Below are 17,831 nucleotides of genomic sequence, written 5' to 3'. Positions count from 1 at the left end.
CCCTTGGATACATGGTGTTAGAACTCCACAGTGCACTGTGTGCATTGAAGTCCCCCAAAAGGAGAAAGGGGTGAGGTAGTCCATCAAGAAGATGAATGAGGACCTCACTGTTAAGAAGCTCATGGGGGTGGTAAGTACACAGAGCACACTGTGATTCCAACATGGGCCACTATCCGAACAGCAACCGCTTGCTGTGTTGTTGTTAGGGGAATAGGTGAGGAGCGAAAACTGTCCTTTATGAACACTGCAGCCCCACCTTTTACCCTGTTACCAGTAAGGTCGCCTTCTCTATAAAGGTGATATCCACCAAGTACAGGTGTATCACTCTCTTTAAAATGAGTCTCTTTAAGGCAGAGGCAAAAGGGCCTGTCCTCTACAAGAGTCTCACTTCTTCCAGACGAGTCCTGTGCTCATTTATATTCCATTGGAGTGTAGGAGCCATTTCATCAATGTGGTCTTTAATTACCCCTGTCTTTGCGCCAGGGTGGTGAGGCACTTGTAGAGTGAGGCAGAGTGGTGGGGCTGACTGGGCCTGGTGATGAGGCATTAAAGTCCATGATATCATCAGTCAGACATGCCAGAATGATGTCTGATGGCGCCCAGGTGAGTTTTCAACCCAAATGTTGGGTCCTTTCCCTGCTCCATTTCCCAGCACGAATGGTGGGAAAGTTGGTGGTGAGAGTCACTTTTCTCTGAAGAAAGTTGGTGTTGAGGGCACTTTGTTTTTGGGGTGCTTTCGGGCTGTGCACTGTGGAAGCATTACTGGTCTCTTACGTCATAGCTGCCTGGATCGCTATGTACACTGAACGTCGTCCGAGTCAAAGCGTCGACCTTAGTAACAGGTTTCTGCACCAACAAAGCACAAAGTGGCAAAGACGGGGTGGGGGCTGGGGGGGGGGGGGGGGGGTTCATCGCCCAATAGTCCTTCATGGCTCCTGCGTAGGGGATCCACTTTTTTGTCATTTTGATTTCCTGAATTTTGTGTTCCTCTGCAAAAACAGGGCAGGCTCAGCTCCAGACTGGGAGGCTCCCAGAGCAGTTAATGCGGAATGATGGAGATGGGCAGTCACTCCAAGCTCCATGGGCTTCCTTTCCACACTTCCCACAAGCTGCTTCGCCTCTGCAATTAACTGTTGTATGTCCAAAATGCTGGTATTTGAAGCAGGGCATAGGGTTAGGTACATAGGGCCTAACCCTAAGTCAGAGGAAACCTGTCATGATGTGTTCAGGTAGAGTCGCAGGATTGAATGTCACAATAAAGGTGCCAGTCTTACGTGTCCTTTGTTCCACATCTATTATCACCTGTGGTGCCCATTCTTTTTTAGTTCAGCAATGTCTATGTCCATAATATCACAGCAGGTTACCTTTGCTGGAGATAAGGGAGTTATGTAACTCAACAATGATGTCGTACTCACCCAATTTCTGTGGCTTCTTAAGTAGTTACACCAGCTTAGCCCGCTTAGTCTCGACCAGCAAGGAACAGTTTTGTAATCGCTTAATAGACACTACAGTACCACCAAGCCCTTCTAAACCTGGATATAGAAGGGGGGACACTTTTTTCAAACATTCCCTCCTTCCTCTTGATCACTACAAAGACACTGTAATTCATGACTCCTTGAGCCCTGTTATGAACAACAAGTTGATTATCAGGACGACTAGTCTCCCTCTTTCTTTTGGATGATGGTGTGAGTACTCCCAGGCAGTACACCCTTCCTGCCAGGAGGAGAAGAAGATTTTAAGGATTCCATCTTGGTCCCACGAGCAGCAAGGAAAATAAAGGTCCACTCATACTGTGCCCCACGTGCCTGAGTAAGCCTTATACAATTAAGGTGCAGCAGGCTTCCCAGAGGTTGCCCGCTAACGACTGTTCCTCCGCAACAGCCATGCATCTCATCAGCACACATCACACCTTGAGATTGATTGTTTTTTTTAATAGAGGTTTATTTCATCCTTGTCATCCGGGCGGTCAAGCCGAGATCCCATTCTCTGTGACACACAAAAGTCCACAGCCGCGCCGCATGGTGGTCGCTGAAGCATGTTCAGAGCTTACGGTGGCAGAGGACTGGTGACACTTACCAATCCCCTGCTCAGAAACTCTGGGATCGCCAAGCCCGTACTCAACAAACGAATGCTGAGCCCCTGAGGGCAGAAATGTTGAAAATAAACCATTAACTTGCACCATGAACAACAGATGAAAAATAGCACACGACAGTAATCACAAAGGTTCACATCAACAAGACTGAAGGCAAACTCCTTTGGAGTTACAAATCATGCAGGGCGTTCAGCTAGGTATCCACTCTTAGACAATGCATACAGTATCATACTGGCGTAATGGAGTGATGAGAAATGATCGAATGTGAGGGCATGCAACTGAATGCAAAACAGTCTCCATGGAGCTCATCATGAAACTAGTTATCCTTTACGGCATAGCAGCAGATAGTTTGATAATACATTTTATAGACAAGGAAAAAACAAACATTCAGAGGATGAATTTATCCAGTGGTTCCAAGTGGTATGAACTGCAATGTCACACACTTTTCAGAAGGCACAGTTTGCTCTAAAGAAGTATAATTTTTATACTCAGACTAGGAATCAAGCAAAAGCAAATTATTTTGTTGGTCGGTGTTTTAGAGTGCAAAACTACTAAGGTCATAAGCCCCATATCATAATGTAAGAAAACCAATCACTAAATAAAAACCTGAGGCAAAAACCCAATGAAGCGACTTTAAATGAGGAGCATCCGAAGATAAGAATGTCCGTACGGAAAATTTCTCAAAACATCATTGAGATCAAACTTGCTTTGCCATGACACTGTGGTGAATAAAAAGTAAAGTGAGATCAACAGAATGTGTGTCATCCAGTAAAACATCTGACAAAATAGACTCCTTTTGGGCACAGGCCAATGAATGGCTCGAGAATCGTAAAGACGAAATTGCGGAAAGGCATGCTAGAAAACTTGCAAATATATCAAATAAGGCTGACTGCTGTAACACACAGAGCAATTATACTAATTCAATAAGGGAACTCAATTTTTATGAGAGAACAGTTAATAAAATAGTTCACATCTTCTGAAAATAAGCTGTTGTCCAAAGGATTCCAATACAACATAGAACCCACAGTTAGTGAAGCTGGCGTATTAGAAAATCTAATAGTGGATCTTAAAATAGGCCTCAACTGCTCTAAAACAGCCAAAAATATTCAAACGCGAATAGCTCATGAGTCTAGCAAAATTTTAGAAAAAGAATTGACCACCATGCAAACGGATGCTAACATACTTAATACCATAAAAAAGCATTAATCGTAAATTGAAAAATATTGACGCCCTGGTCACTAAAGCCGGCACAGCAACTCCTTGATTATTTTTAGTAAAGATGAGTACGTAGAAGACAGAAAAGTTTTTTGAAGAAAAATATAGCGTATCTATCGAAAAAGACCCCACCACCACTTTGCAAAAAGAGTGGGTAGATTAGATTAGTACTTGTTCCATAGATCATGAATACGACACTTCGTAATGATGTGGAACGTGTCAGGTTAATAAAAGGTGTCTATACAAGATATTACATTACACAAAATATTACATGTCACTTAATATTTAAAATTTTTTTTGGGGGGGGGGGGGAGGGGGGGGGGGGAAGTTAGGGAAATGACCCACTTATTATATCCAAAAATTCATCTAATGAGTAGAAGGAGTTGCCATTAAGAAATTCTTTTAATTTCCTTTTAAATGCTATATGCCTATCTGCCAGACTTTTGATGCTATTAGGTAAGTGACCAAAGACTTTCGTGGCAGCATAATTTACCCCCTTCTGAGCCAAAGTTAGATTTAACCTTGAATAGTTACGATCATCCTTTCTCCTAGTGTTGTAGCCATGTACACTGCCATTACTTTTGAATTCGTTCGGATTGTTAATAACAAATTCCGTAAGTGAATATATATGGTCTTTAAATATGTCTGCTTGTGTCTGTATGTGTGGATGGATATGTGCGTGTGTGCGAGTGTATACCTGTCCTTTTTTCCCCCTAAGGTAAGTCTTTCCGCTCCCGGGATTGGAATGACTCCTTACCCTCTCCCTTAAAACCCACTTCCTTTCGTCTTCCCCTCTCCTTCCCTCTTTCCTGATGAGGCAACAGTTTGTTGCGAAAGCTTGAATTTTGTGTGTATGTTTGTGTTTGTTTGTGTGTCTATCGACCTGCCAGCGCTTTTGTTCGGTAAGTCACCTCATCTTTGTTTTTTTTTTCCTACACTCGTACTCTCTGCTGGAAGTATCACTTTGCCACGAAGAAAAATGATCCTAATCCTACTCCTAATGATCCGACTCCTCAAGACACCATCCAAATTGAACCCTGCCTGGAACAGTTCCGTCCTCCGTCACAGCGGGACCCACCTCCTCTTCCTCAAAATCACCCTCTCCAAACCTTCCAGGAATATCTGACTTCCAGCCTTGCATCTCAATCCTTCTTAAAAAACCTTAATCCTACACCCAACATCACCACTGCTGAAGCCCAGGCTATCCGTGATCTGAAGGCTGACCGATCCATCATCATTCTTCCGGCAGACAAGGGTTCCACGACCGTGGTACTTGATCGTCGGGAGTATGTGGCTGAGGGACTGCGTCAGCTTTCAGACAACACCACATACAAAGTTTGCCAAGGTAACCCCATTCCCGATGTCCAGGCGGAGCTTCAAGGAATCCTCAGAACCTTAGGCCCCCTGCAAAACCTTTCACCTGACTCCATCAACCTCCTGACCCCACCGACACCCCGCACCCCTACCTTCTACCTTCTTCCTAAAATCCACAAACCCAATCATCCCGGCCGCCCCATTGTAGCTGGTTACCAAGCCCCCACAGAACGTATCTCTGCCTACGTAGATCAACACCTTCAACCCATTACATGCAGTCTCCCATCCTTCATCAAGGACACCAACCACTTCCTTGAACGCCTGGAATCCTTACCCAATCTGTTACCCCCGGAAACCATCCTTGTAACCATTGATGCCACGTCCTTATACACAAATATTCCGCACGTCCAGGGCCTCGCTGCGATGGAGCATTTCCTTTCACGCCGATCACCTGCCACCCTACCTAAAACCTCTTTCCTCATCACCTTAGCCAGCTTCATCCTGACCCACAACTTCTTCACTTTTGAAGGCCAGACATACCAACAATTAAAGGGAACAGCCATGGGTACCAGGATGGCCCCCTCGTACGCCAACCTATTCATGGGTCGCTTAGAGGAAGCCTTCTTGGTTACCCAAGTCTGCCAACCCAAAGTTTGGTACAGATTTATTGATGACATCTTCATGATCTGGACTCACAGTGAAGAAGAACTCCAGAATTTCCTCTCCAACCTCAACTCCTTTGGTTCCATCAGTTTCACCTGGTCCTACTCCAAATCCCATGCCACTTTCCTTGACGTTGACCTCCACCTGTCCAATGGCCAACTTCACACGTCTGTCCACATCAAACCCACCAACAAGCAACAGTACCTCCATTATGACAGCTGCCACCCATTCCACATCAAACGGTCCCTTCCCTACAGCCTAGGTCTTCGTGGCAAACGAATCTGCTCCAGTCCGGAATCCCTGAATCATTACACCAACAACCTGAAAACAGCTTTCGCATCCCGCAACTACCCTCCCGACCTGGTACAGAAGCAAATAACCAGAGCCACTTCCTCGTCCCCTCAAACCCAGAATCCCCCACAGAAGAACCACAAAAGTGCCCCACTTGTGACAGGATACTTTCCGGGACTGGACCAGACTCTGAATGTGGCTCTCCAGCAGGGATACGACTTCCTCAAATCCTGCCCTGAAATGAGATCCATCCTTCATGAAATCCTCCCCACTCCGCCAAGAGTGTCTTTCCGCCGTCCACCTAACCTTCGTAACCTGTTAGTTCATCCCTATGAAATCCCCAAACCACCTTCCCTACCCTCTGGCTCCTATCCTTGTAACCGCCCCCGATGCAAAACCTGTCCCATGCACCCTCCCACCACTACCTACTCCAGTCCTGTAACCCGGAAGGTGTACACGATCAAAGGCAGAGCCACGTGTGAAAGCACCCACGTGATTTACCAACTGACCTGTCTACACTGTGACGCATTCTATGTGGGAATGACCAGCAACAAACTGTCCATTCGCATGAATGGACACAGGCAGACAGTGTTTGTTGGTAATGAGGATCACCCTGTGGCTAAACATGCCTTGGTGCACGGCCAGCACATCTTGGCACAGTGTTACACCGTCCGGGTTATCTGGATACTTCCCACCAACACCAACCTATCCGAACTCCGGAGATGGGAACTTGCCCTTCAGTATATCCTCTCTTCTCGTCATCCGCCAGGCCTCAATCTCCGCTAATTTCAAGTTGCCGCCACTCATACCTCACCTGTCTTTCAACAACTTCTTTGCTTCTACACTTCTGCCTCGACTGACATCTCTGCCCAAACTCTTTGTCTTTAAATATGTCTGCTTGTGTCTGTATGTGTGGATGGATATGTGCGTGTGTGCGAGTGTATACCTGTCCTTTTTTCCCCCTAAGGTAAGTCTTTCCGCTCCCGGGATTGGAATGACTCCTTACCCTCTCCTTTAAAACCCACTTCCTTTCGTCTTCCCCTCTCCTTCCCTCTTTCCTGATGAGGCAACAATTTGTTGCGAAAGCTTGAATTTTGTGTGTATAATTTTGTGTGTATGTTTGTGTTTGTTTGTGTGTCTATCGACCTGCCAGCGTTTTTGTTCGGTAAGTCACCTCATCTTTGTATTTATATATAATTTTTCCCACGTGGAATGTTTCCTTCCATTATATTTATTTATTTTGTGAGGCTACAGTGAAGATCTCTAGCTCTTTAAATAAATGTCTGCAGGATGATCATGCATGAGATCAAACAATTATTCTGATTACACGCTTTTGTGCAATGAACACTCTTTTACTCAATGATGAGTTACCCCAGAATATGATGCCATAGGAAAGCAGAAAATGAAAACAGGCATGGTAAGCTAATTTACTCAGATGTATATTGCCAAAATTTGCAATGACCCTAATAGCATAAGTAGCTGAACTCCGTTTCAGCAGATCCTCGGTGTGTTTTTTCCAGTTCAACCCTTCATCAATGCATACACCTAGAAATTTTGAATATTCTACATTAGCTACAGATTTCTGATCGAAGTCTATATTTATCAATGGTGTCATTCCATTTACTATGTGGAACTGTATATACTGTGTTTTCTCAAAGTTTAATGAGAGCCCATTTGCAGAGAATCACTTAATGATTTTCTGAAAAACATCGTTTACAATAATACCAGTTAATTCTTGTCTGTTGGGTGCAATAGCTATACTTGTATCATCGGCAAAAAGTACCAGCTTTGCATCTTCGTGAATACAGAATGACAAGTCATTAATATATATTAAGACCAGCAGAGGACCCAAGACCGAACCTTGCGGCACCCCATTCTTGATTGTTCCCCAGTTTGAGAAATCGCCAGTTTTTTGCATATTATGTGAACTGCTTATTTCAACTTTCTGCACTCTTCCAGTTAGGTATGATTTAAACCATTGGAGCACTGTCCCATTCATACCACAGTACTTGAGCTTATCTAGAAGTAGGCCTATTCCATGATTTACACAATCAAAAGCCTTTGATAGATCACAAAAAATCCCAACGGGTGACTACCGGTTACTCGGAGCATTTAATATTTCATTAGTGAAAGTATATACAGCATTTTCCGTTGAAAAACCCTTTTGGAAACCAAACTGACATTTTGTTAAAACTTTATTTTTACAAAGATGTGAAGCTACTCTACAATACATTAATTTTTCAAAAATTTTGGATAAGGCAGTCAGAAGAGAGATTGGGTGGTAGTTGTTAACATCGGACATATCCCTTTTCTTTTGCAGTGGTTTAACAATGGCATACTTCAGTCTATCTGGGAACATACCCTGCTTCAGAGAGCTATTATATATGTGGCTAAGAATCCCACTTATTTCTTGGGGACAAGCTTTTATTATCCTGCTGGAAATGCCATCAATTCCACGTGAGCTTTTATTCTTGAGAGTGTTTATCATCTTCCTAATTTCCGAAGGACTTCACAACACTAAAAAACTTTTAGCGGAATCTCTCAAAAAATGGCTCATTAATGTGAGTCCAAAACCGCCAATCTTAAGGAGATAATTTAAGGTCCACAAGATTAATCATCCGATCCGTTCGATAATAGATAGCACCAACAGCGCTTATCATAAATTAGCCAGATGTCTGCATTATAAAAGAAAAGAAAACTTCGTATTTGTGGATAATTACTCTGTTAAAAACTCTGTTGACCTAGCTAGCAGATTGAAAACTTTAATCTGCTCTGATGTTTCTAAACTCGTTTCCTTTGATATCACAAATCTGTACACTAACGTGCCAGTAAACCAAACTTTAGACATTTTAGATGCTAACTTGCGTTTCCACGAAAAATTATCGAACACTGAAATAGATGAATTAATGACACTCTTGCGCATCATCTTGAAGTAGACATCCCCAAGCCCACAATAAGGCCTCCTTCCATTCTTGCATACACCAAGCACTAGCCATTCCTCTTTCAGCAGATGCAATGGAGAATAAATTACAAACCCTAGAAGTTATCGCCTATAATAATGGATATAAACCAGAAATTGTGAGACAGCTCTTTAACAAGAAAACAGGTAGACAAATTACGACCTCATCTACACTGGGTATCGCACCAGAGGATAACTCCACTAGCTTCATTTTATTCCCTTCCTAAGCATCTTATAAAATAGGGTGACTCTTAAAGAGCCACAGCTTTAAAATTGCATATTCTACAAATAACAGCATAAAAAAATGGTCAACTCATTAAAGAATAGCAATGACAAATTCTCATTCTGGGGTGTACAAAATCACCTGTAGCGATTACCTGAGGTATTCCATCAGCCAGACAGGGAGAGCCCTCTCAGCTACATATAAAGAAAATATAACCACGAAAAATGGTGATGGCACGTGTGGCTCGACTTTTGCAGAGCATCTTGTTCAATTGGCCCATGATCCCCATCCACCAAATAACACAGAGCTATTAAATTGCGAGGTTAAAGGCACTAGGCCTGACATCCTTGAGGAGTTGCATATCTTTAAACACCTGTTGCTTGATACAGAAAACCTGCTTAATGACCAGCTACAATTGAGAAATAAGAACTTTTTCGAAGGTTTTCAACCATTGCTTCACCAGCCCTGATGTTATGTTGCCTTTGCAGTCCCCGACACCAGACTCTACTTTCCTTAGTTGAATAGTAATTTATTCAAAATTGAGAAATAATTTTGCCGAGTAATAGCTAGTCTTTCTTACGGGCTCCAAATCCGTTTAAAAGGGTTCTCGTTCTCCTCAGAAGTAAGTTCGGTTACATATTACGCCATTAACAGTTTTAATGCTTATATTAATCCAATTCCTAATGTAAAGGTAGCTACTGTTAAGCACCTATATTTCCATGCGTGCATGCGCATGGCTATCAGCGGTGCTGAGTACATAGCTGCTTGCTGAGATTAGTTCCAGCGCAGCTCTCGCAGCCTACCGATCTCGTCCGCGCTGTGGGGCCTGCTGTTTTCCTTCAGCTAAGTAATGTATATTTATGACTAGGTACTACGGTGCTATAGTTTTATACTTGACATGGCCAAACTTTGGCATGCAATAATTTAGTGTCAATAGCTTCTGAAGCAGGTCAAATTATTTTGGCTGTAGCCTATGTAAAGATTGGTTTCTATTTGCAACTGAGGCTGACATGTTATATGTTTAATTCATTGGAGAATGAGCTGAGTGTACAGTGATAACTTCATGACTGATTGTGGTGGACGTGAATGGTGCTGAAAGTTAAGATGGCCGAAATTATGTGCATTAAGTGGGCCAAGGACACAAGTCTGTTGTTACAGCCGAATTTGTAGAACGAGTTGACAGCATGGTTAGAGGAAATCATAGGTCCACCATAACTGCTTTGTATATGGAAATTCTAGAAGTTTCAATATCTGTCGTACACTCTATCGTTACTGAACATTTAGGCTACAAAAAACTTTCTGGTTGTTGGGTTCCAAAATGTCGGAGAACGCCCATAAAAGTCACCGAGTGGTGTCAGCTTTGAATTTCCTTGACCATTATCATGATGATGGAGAGAACTTTTGGAAATCAATTGTTAATGGAGACGAAACTTGGATCCAATATGACACACCAGAAACAAAACTACAATCACAACAATGGATGCATCCAAATTCACCAAACAAACCAAAGAAATTCAAACAAACATTCAACAACAGAAAGGTTAAGATGACCGTCTTTTGGGACCAAAAAGGTGTGTTGCTTGTAGAGTTTATGCAGCCTGGAACCACTATCAATGCAGCTGCTTAGTGTGAAACTTTACGACATTTGTGGAGAGCCATTCAAAACAAACTAAGAGGAATGCTGACTTCAGGAACTGTGCTGGCACAACCCAACAGCTTCTTGAACAATTTCAATGGGACATTTTCAATCGACCGCCATACAGTCCTGACCCAGCACCCAGTGACTCACCTTTCCCTGAACTGAAGACATGGCTAGGAGGGAAGCACTTTCAAACCAACAAAGATCTTTAAAACAATGTCAATGCTCGTTTGATATCATTGGCAGCAACATTTTTTGGGGTTGGGTTGTTTTGGGGGAGGAGACCAGACAGTGAGGTCATCGGTCTCATCGGAGTAGGGAAGGACGGGAAAAGAATTTGGCTGCACCCTTTCAAAGGAACCATCCTGGCATTTGCCTGATGCGATTTAGGGAAATCACGGAAAACCTCCATCAGGAAGGCTGGACACAGGATTAAACCATGGTCCTCCCAAATGCAAGTCCAGTGCCAAATGTCTCAACCTTTTTGGTGATTATGTTAAAAAGTAACCATAAGTGTACAAAACTTTTGGTAATAAAATAATCGTTTTTTATGAACTTGTCTTGTGTATAGCCTACCGGAGGTTGAAAAAACAAGGTCCTCATACAAGGGCGCACCTGACACCTTGGTTGGTCTTGGAACTGTCGGTGTAGGAGAAGACAACTGCCCCAAGCCATGTGAAAAGTGCAAGAAACTAACTGCGATACATCAGGTCAGTAGTTGTGCCCTTAGGAAGTGAATGGAGTCTGAATGAACATGTACCTCAGCACGAAGCCAGTGTGGAGGTACGAAGCCAGTGTGGTGAAGAGAATGCACCCATGGGGAATGTGGCAGGGAGCATAAAGCAAAGCTGCCCAAGCAGCAAATGAAAGTGAACTCTCAGAGGCAACAGAGAAGGTGTGCGCAGCCCATACTGCCTGTCAAGAGAATCATCAAAAGAGGGAGCATAGGATGGGTGAACAGGCATAGAAGACAGGTCACGTAAGGACAACCATAAGTCAGCAGCCACAGCACAAAGACTCTCAACGGGACTGGTACAGAAGGGACCAGTGGCTAAACGTATCTCGCAATGGTGGATGGTGTTAAGACAACGTAAGATAGGCGGATGTGGGTATGAATATACAATACAGCCATAATCCAGTTTCAAATGGAGAAGGGACCGGTATAAACGGCAGAGGATGGTTCGATCTGTTCCCCACAAGGTACTGCATGAAACACACAATACACTGAGGGAGCGAGTACAACGAGCTGTCATGGAAGAGATGTGGGAAGACCAACAGAGTTTCCTATCAAACATGAGTCCCAAGAATTTTGATGCGTCAATGAACAGAAGAAGGAATTGGCCAAGACATAGGGACAGGGGAAGAAAGTCCTGGCACTGCCAGAAGTTCAGACAGACAGTCTTGTCAGTGTAAAAGCAGAAGCAATTGTTGACACTCCACAAGTACAGACGATCAAGACATCTCTGAAGGTGTTGCTCAGGTAGACAGGTTTGCTGAGAGGAGCAATAGATTGCAAAGTCATTAATGAAAGAAGAGCCTGAGATATCTGCCGAGAGATAATCCATAATAAGGTTAATGGTTTTGGGAAACAAGACAATGCTGAGCACAGAACCCTGAGGCACTCCGTGCTCTTGAATGCGTGTCCGACAGAGCCGAGCCCACGCATACCTTGAAAACAGGGCCTTTTAAAAATTGCTAGATAAAAAGGGATAGGCAAAACCGGAATCCCCACTCGTCCATAATGTGGAGGATACCCATCCTCCAGCAGGTGTCATATTCCTTCTCCAAATCAAAAAACATAGCCACAGTTCGGCACTTCTGCAAAAAATTGTTCATAATATGGGTTGACAAGGTTACGAGATGATCACTTGCAGAGGGTCGCCTATGGAATCCACATTGAGAGTTAGTGAGGAGATTCAGATATTCGAACCACCACACCAGCCGACCATTAATCACATGTTCCATCATCTTGTGGACACTATAGGTGAAGGAAATTGGACGGTAGGTGGAAGGAATGTGTTTGTCCTTACCAGGCTCAGGTATATGAGTCACAATAGCCTCATACCAGCAAATGGGGAATGTGCCATCTGTCCAAATGCAGCTATATGTATGGAAGAGAAAGTGTAGACCCTCAGGACATAGGTGTTGCAACTTCAGAATGTTAACACTGTCCTGTCCTGGAGTAGATGACAGCTGCCTCATAGTTAAAACAGTATTGTAACAGTCATAATTCAGAGGAGAAGGATATCATACTTGTCTCCGGCACCTGTTTCAGAGGGAAGAAGGAATGATGGTAGTGGGTGGAACTCTAAATGTCTGCAAAATATCTGCCCAAGATGTTGGAGATATCAAGAGGGTCTACCACAGCAGACCAGGAACTGGGGAATAAACCGTTTCCTGAAAGCCAACAGAGATTACCGCAAACAACAGAAGAGGGAGTACAACTGTTGAAAGAGCTTTGAAAAGGAAGCTAACTATCCTTTTTGCTATCCCTGAAAATGTGGCAACACTGCACACATAGTTATTTATAGCAGATACGGTTCATCATCATAGATGGCATTTAAAAATGCGGAGAGCTTGTCTTCACACACAGATTACGTCATGGCATGCCTCAGTCCACCAGGAGGTGGGGGCACGTCGCGGTGAGGAAGAGGTGTGAGGTATGGAACATTCCGTGGCAGTAAGGATAGCATTTGTAATGTTTCTACCTGGTCATCAATGCAGGGGAGATGGTGTTCATTGAAAGTGGCCAGTTAGGAGTAGAGCTGCCAGTCATCTTCAGAAAGGTGCCAGTTGGCTGGACGCACAGATGGGATAAGTATTAGCAAATGAATGACACAGAAATAGTGGTCACTTGAGAGTGTGCCGGAGAGAATGGACCACTCGTTACGATGAGCAAGCCGAGCAGTACAGATCACAAGGTCCAAGTGGGAAAAGGAGTGCATGGAATCAAATTGCTGGAGAATGAAATCTTGACAATGGCAGTCACTCGTGCTGGCGAAACAGCAGAAAAATCATTAGACAAATGTTGGCCGAAGAACCCGAGACAGAAGCCAACACACAGTTTGTCAGATTAGATTGAGCAGGTTGTAGATACTTACTAGGAGAGAGCCTCTCTGACAGGGGCGTCTAGAGCCCCAAAGGCGATGGTGGGCACTGAAGTCGCTGAGCAGCAAAAAGGTAGGAAAAGCTGAGCAATAAGTTGCAAAATGCCTGCCCTGCTGACAGCTGAAGACGAGAGCGAGTAGATGTTGTGAACAGAGAAGATGAAACCAGGAAGGGAAAGACGGATAGCAACAACTTGAAGCTGGATGTGCAAGGAAATGGTGTGACTACAGACATCAGCTTGAATGAACGACACAACTACCTCATGAACCACAGTTCCCTGCCTCATAAGCATGTCAAAAATGGATTGAAATTAAGTGTGGGAAGTGGAAGTGATTGTAAGAGCGTAATTTTGTTCCTGGAGGTAGAAAAGAACTGGACAGTATGATCGAAAGCGAAGCTGTAATTTAACCCTATTTGATTTCATGCTGTGAATGTTCTATTGGAGAATAACCATATTTGAAGATACACAAGAGATGTATCAAATGTGGCGGTAGTTACAGTGGTGGCTGGCGAGTGCCAGAATTCGAACATACACAACAACCAGGTTCTGAGGTTGGATGGTTCAGGTCCATTAGTTTGGCAGAGGTGTCTGTATTCGCTTTCAGTTGGGGAACAGAGTGGTTGTAGGAGGTGTGTCCTGGTGAAATGAAGGTTGGTCGGGTGAAGGTATCATGTAGTGACATTGTTGAAGACTAACATCGAGGTGGAGATGGTGACTTCCGTTGACTGCTCGGAACCTTGACGTTTGTCAAGTGCAGACTGAGACAATGGCTGGCCAGAAGTGTGCAGAAAGTCATTGTGGGTGTACTCTTTTTTTGGCTTTCCATGCTTCTGTTTGCGAGGCATGCAACTGTACTGATGCAGACAAAAGTTTATTGGTGTAGTGTGCAACTGTAGCAGGTGAAGATGAGGAGGTGACCTTGGAGCTCGACAATTTCACAACTGTGGCGCTAAATTGGAAGTCGCAAGTCTACATAATCATGTCCTTCATAGGTCAGGGTGTAGTGAGAGCTGTACTGTAATTGTCAGAGGGTGGTGTATAAGGTTTACAGCTAGCAAACATTATCCAAGCAATGTGAGTAGGAACCTTTTCTTTCACCCAGATCTCCTGAATGGCTCTCTCACTGAGGTAGATTAGACAGTCACTGGATGAAGCAGCACGATCATCCTTGTAGTTGATAGAGTGAGGGGAAGGACTTGAACACACCCTCATGAGAATCCCTGCTGCAGGTGACTTATTTAGCTGCTTTTTCACAAGATTCAGGGTGTGGTTGTAGCCCTGACATTTATAACAACATGTGGGAATTGGGATATATGGTCTGACATTAACAGCTTTGTAGCCAGCCTTAATTTTTGATGGAAGTACCACATGGTCAAATATGAGGAGTAGAGTGCTTTTGGGACTAATTCTTTATCAACCCTTTTCATGATGTGGAGAACGAACTGCAGTCACTCCCTGGTCAGTGAGATAGGCTGTTATTTCAGTCTCAGTCAGACCATCAAGCAGCCTAGTGTATATGACACCACAGGGGGAGTTCAGAGTGCGGTGCGCCTTTACTTTAAGAGGGTAGCTATGGAGAAGTGTTACATCATGAAGTTTCTATGCTTGAAAAGCACTATCCGTCTTCAAAAGCAAGGTCCGTTACACAACCAAGAGCAGGACTTCATCACAGGACTGGCAATGGAATCTACACCCTTTTGAATAACAAATGTATTAACTGTCATTAAATTGTCACCATCTTCCTTGAGTGACACCATGAGGTATCCGGATGCAGCTCGAAGAGGCATCAATTCTTTCATCTCAACCCATTTAGGTTTTTGAGATGTGGAACTCATCACAAAGAATCCCTTATGATTGCCAGTATATCTGATGACACGCTCCTCCCGTCCCCTGTTACCATTAGCAGCCAATATTGTGGTTGCATGACAGACAATATGTCGGGTGTCAAATGCTATAAATATATACGGCCTTTTGCAACCTCACACTGAAGGGGTTCCTTGTGAGACTGGATCTAGTTTCCTGAGCAAATCCAGTGTTACTTTCTGCCAAACTCTGTGTTGATTCTTGCCGAGCTCTGCATTGGTAGTGTGAAGCACTCCAATCTGTATAGGATGAACATCCTTTTCTGTTGGCATATGGGATAAACAGGCTTCTGTGTACTAATGGAAAGGTTTACATCTGAACTACCACAAGAATCACGAATACAAGACAGACAGAACATCAAAGTCTTTGCTGACTACAGAAAAAAACTCAGCTGGAACAAATCATGTGCTTCAGTCAGGAAATCCTGATGTGAAGTTTTCCGAAACCAAGCTTTTATCTACAATGGCAATATATTATCAAGGCTATATCAAATGCCACCAAAATATGCAAGCATGGAGATGACCTTAACAGAAAATAAGAAGCCATGAAACATTTAAGGATAGAGGATCTGCAAAATCAATATACAAGTTTTTAATCCTTGACAGGCGACAAAAGCCGAGTCTTATCTTCTTACAAGGATTATATATATGCTGATCATATGTAAACTTGAAGATGCCCATTTTACACAGTATTTATGTCAGCCTGGCACATCCAACTCATCTGTTGGCAAAACTCAGTGTCACCCAGAGCATCTCTGAAAATGTCCAGTGACCTTCTGCACGAAACATCAGAAACCATACCCATACAACCTGGAAGACTAATCAGCAATTGTTCATAGGCCTTAGTGTGAGCTATAAGACTCAAATTTTTGTGGGATACACACAAGAAGAAGCAATATACTGGCCAACTCCTATCAGAATGTATGCTCTCAGAATTTTAATTGCCAGCTACACTGTGATTAACAACAACTAACTTCTGTCACTGGTGGCTGATGAGCACCTCTTATGTAATTTTCCATTACCAATGTGTTCTCCCTCCATATTTTTCCATTTCTGAAGTTAACTAGCTCAATTTTCAAGCTGATAAGAAGTGCCTAAATACTTGTTTTCTGTGTTACCATTTGAGGTGAAGAACATTCATATAAGCAGTTTTAAGACAAACATTTTATACAGGCACAAATCACCTAGAACAATGGAAATTATTTCCTTGCACCATTCTAAAATGGTTATAAAAACAGATTTACAGTTAATGAAACTGAGAACATGTACCACTGCAACAGTATATGCACTGGAAATAATGGGAGTTAACATGTTTGCCAGGGCATACACATATTTCCTTTAGCATTAATATTTCACTTTGTCCATCCAATGGATATTAACTACAATATTGATGTTCTCTTCTGTACAATTCTCGCATATTTTATTTGCTCTTATATGCAATTTTCATCACTTTTAATGGATAACAATAATGCAATAACATTATTCTTAGGGTGTAATTGAAAATATGAGAAAAAACACAAAGTAATAGTATCGCAATATAACTATAAACATAAACGAAAATATATTTCCAAATTATAATAAAAGTGTAGCAAAATACATGCTAGTACATACCAGGCAGTATCTTCTAGAAATATACCCTCACGCTCCAAGTGCATGAAGAGTTCCCCACCACTAAGGTATTCCAGTATGAGATACAGTTTGCCTCCAGTTTGGAATGCATACATCAGCTCCACAATGAATGGATGCTATACAAGCACACAAAAAGAATAATTTACTTCACCTTGTGATAACATTCCTGTCTGACAGGGAAGAAAGTGCCACCACTCAAACTCAGAATAAGTACAACACTTCATTATTCAATAGTTTCAGCTAAAAAGCAATAACAGATTCATGGTGACAAACTGTGTATGTTCTACATTACAGTGAAATGTGCAAGAAAGTGAAGCCACTTCACACAAGGTGGAGTGGATAAGCACTTCACTAAAAAACATGGAACATATTTTATATGAGGGAGTGAAGAGTTTTCTGTGTCTAGCAGTGTGTGGACTTAGAGCCCATAGTAAATTGTCACGATCAAACATGCAGTCTAAGCTTAGTACTATCAATTCTGCCTCTCCTCTCCCTCTCATCTAACAGCTTGTGCTGTTTTAAACTCTTTATCTCCGTTTATAATTTCGTGTCAACTCTCACTTCCAACTGATCTGACACACTGGATTAATTCAGAATTATTATGTACAGCGTGCTTCAGATCTATGGTATTGGCACTTTTTCTTGGAATTGGTGCCATTGATCTTTTTCCAGTTAAATGCATTTTGGGAAAACCAATAAGGAAAAAAAGAATAGGTGAAACTCAAATAGCCTGGAAACTGCTGGAAAACTGAGGAAACTAACTCAACTTCAGAATTTTCAGTTGGAACATGGGGAAAAGTTAGTACTGTTCAAAAGAACTCTCAAAATTGAAGAC

General features: G+C 42.8%; 1 protein-coding gene across 1 annotated transcript in view; it reads right to left on the bottom strand.

Moving 5' to 3' along the window:
• The window catches only part of LOC124790817 (ribosomal protein S6 kinase beta-1), a 170,592-nt gene that overhangs the window by 93,727 nt on the left and 59,034 nt on the right, over positions 1 to 17,831 (bottom strand). The window contains exon 4 of the mRNA XM_047257812.1: positions 16,979 to 17,112. Coding sequence (XP_047113768.1) covers positions 16,979 to 17,112 — 134 coding nt within the window. The remainder of the gene's footprint in view (positions 1 to 16,978; positions 17,113 to 17,831) is intronic.

This window comes from Schistocerca piceifrons, chromosome 1 (genome assembly GCF_021461385.2).
Source record: "Schistocerca piceifrons isolate TAMUIC-IGC-003096 chromosome 1, iqSchPice1.1, whole genome shotgun sequence".
Classification (NCBI taxonomy): domain Eukaryota; kingdom Metazoa; phylum Arthropoda; class Insecta; order Orthoptera; family Acrididae; genus Schistocerca; species Schistocerca piceifrons.
This window is presented reverse-complemented; position numbering and strand designations above follow the sequence as displayed.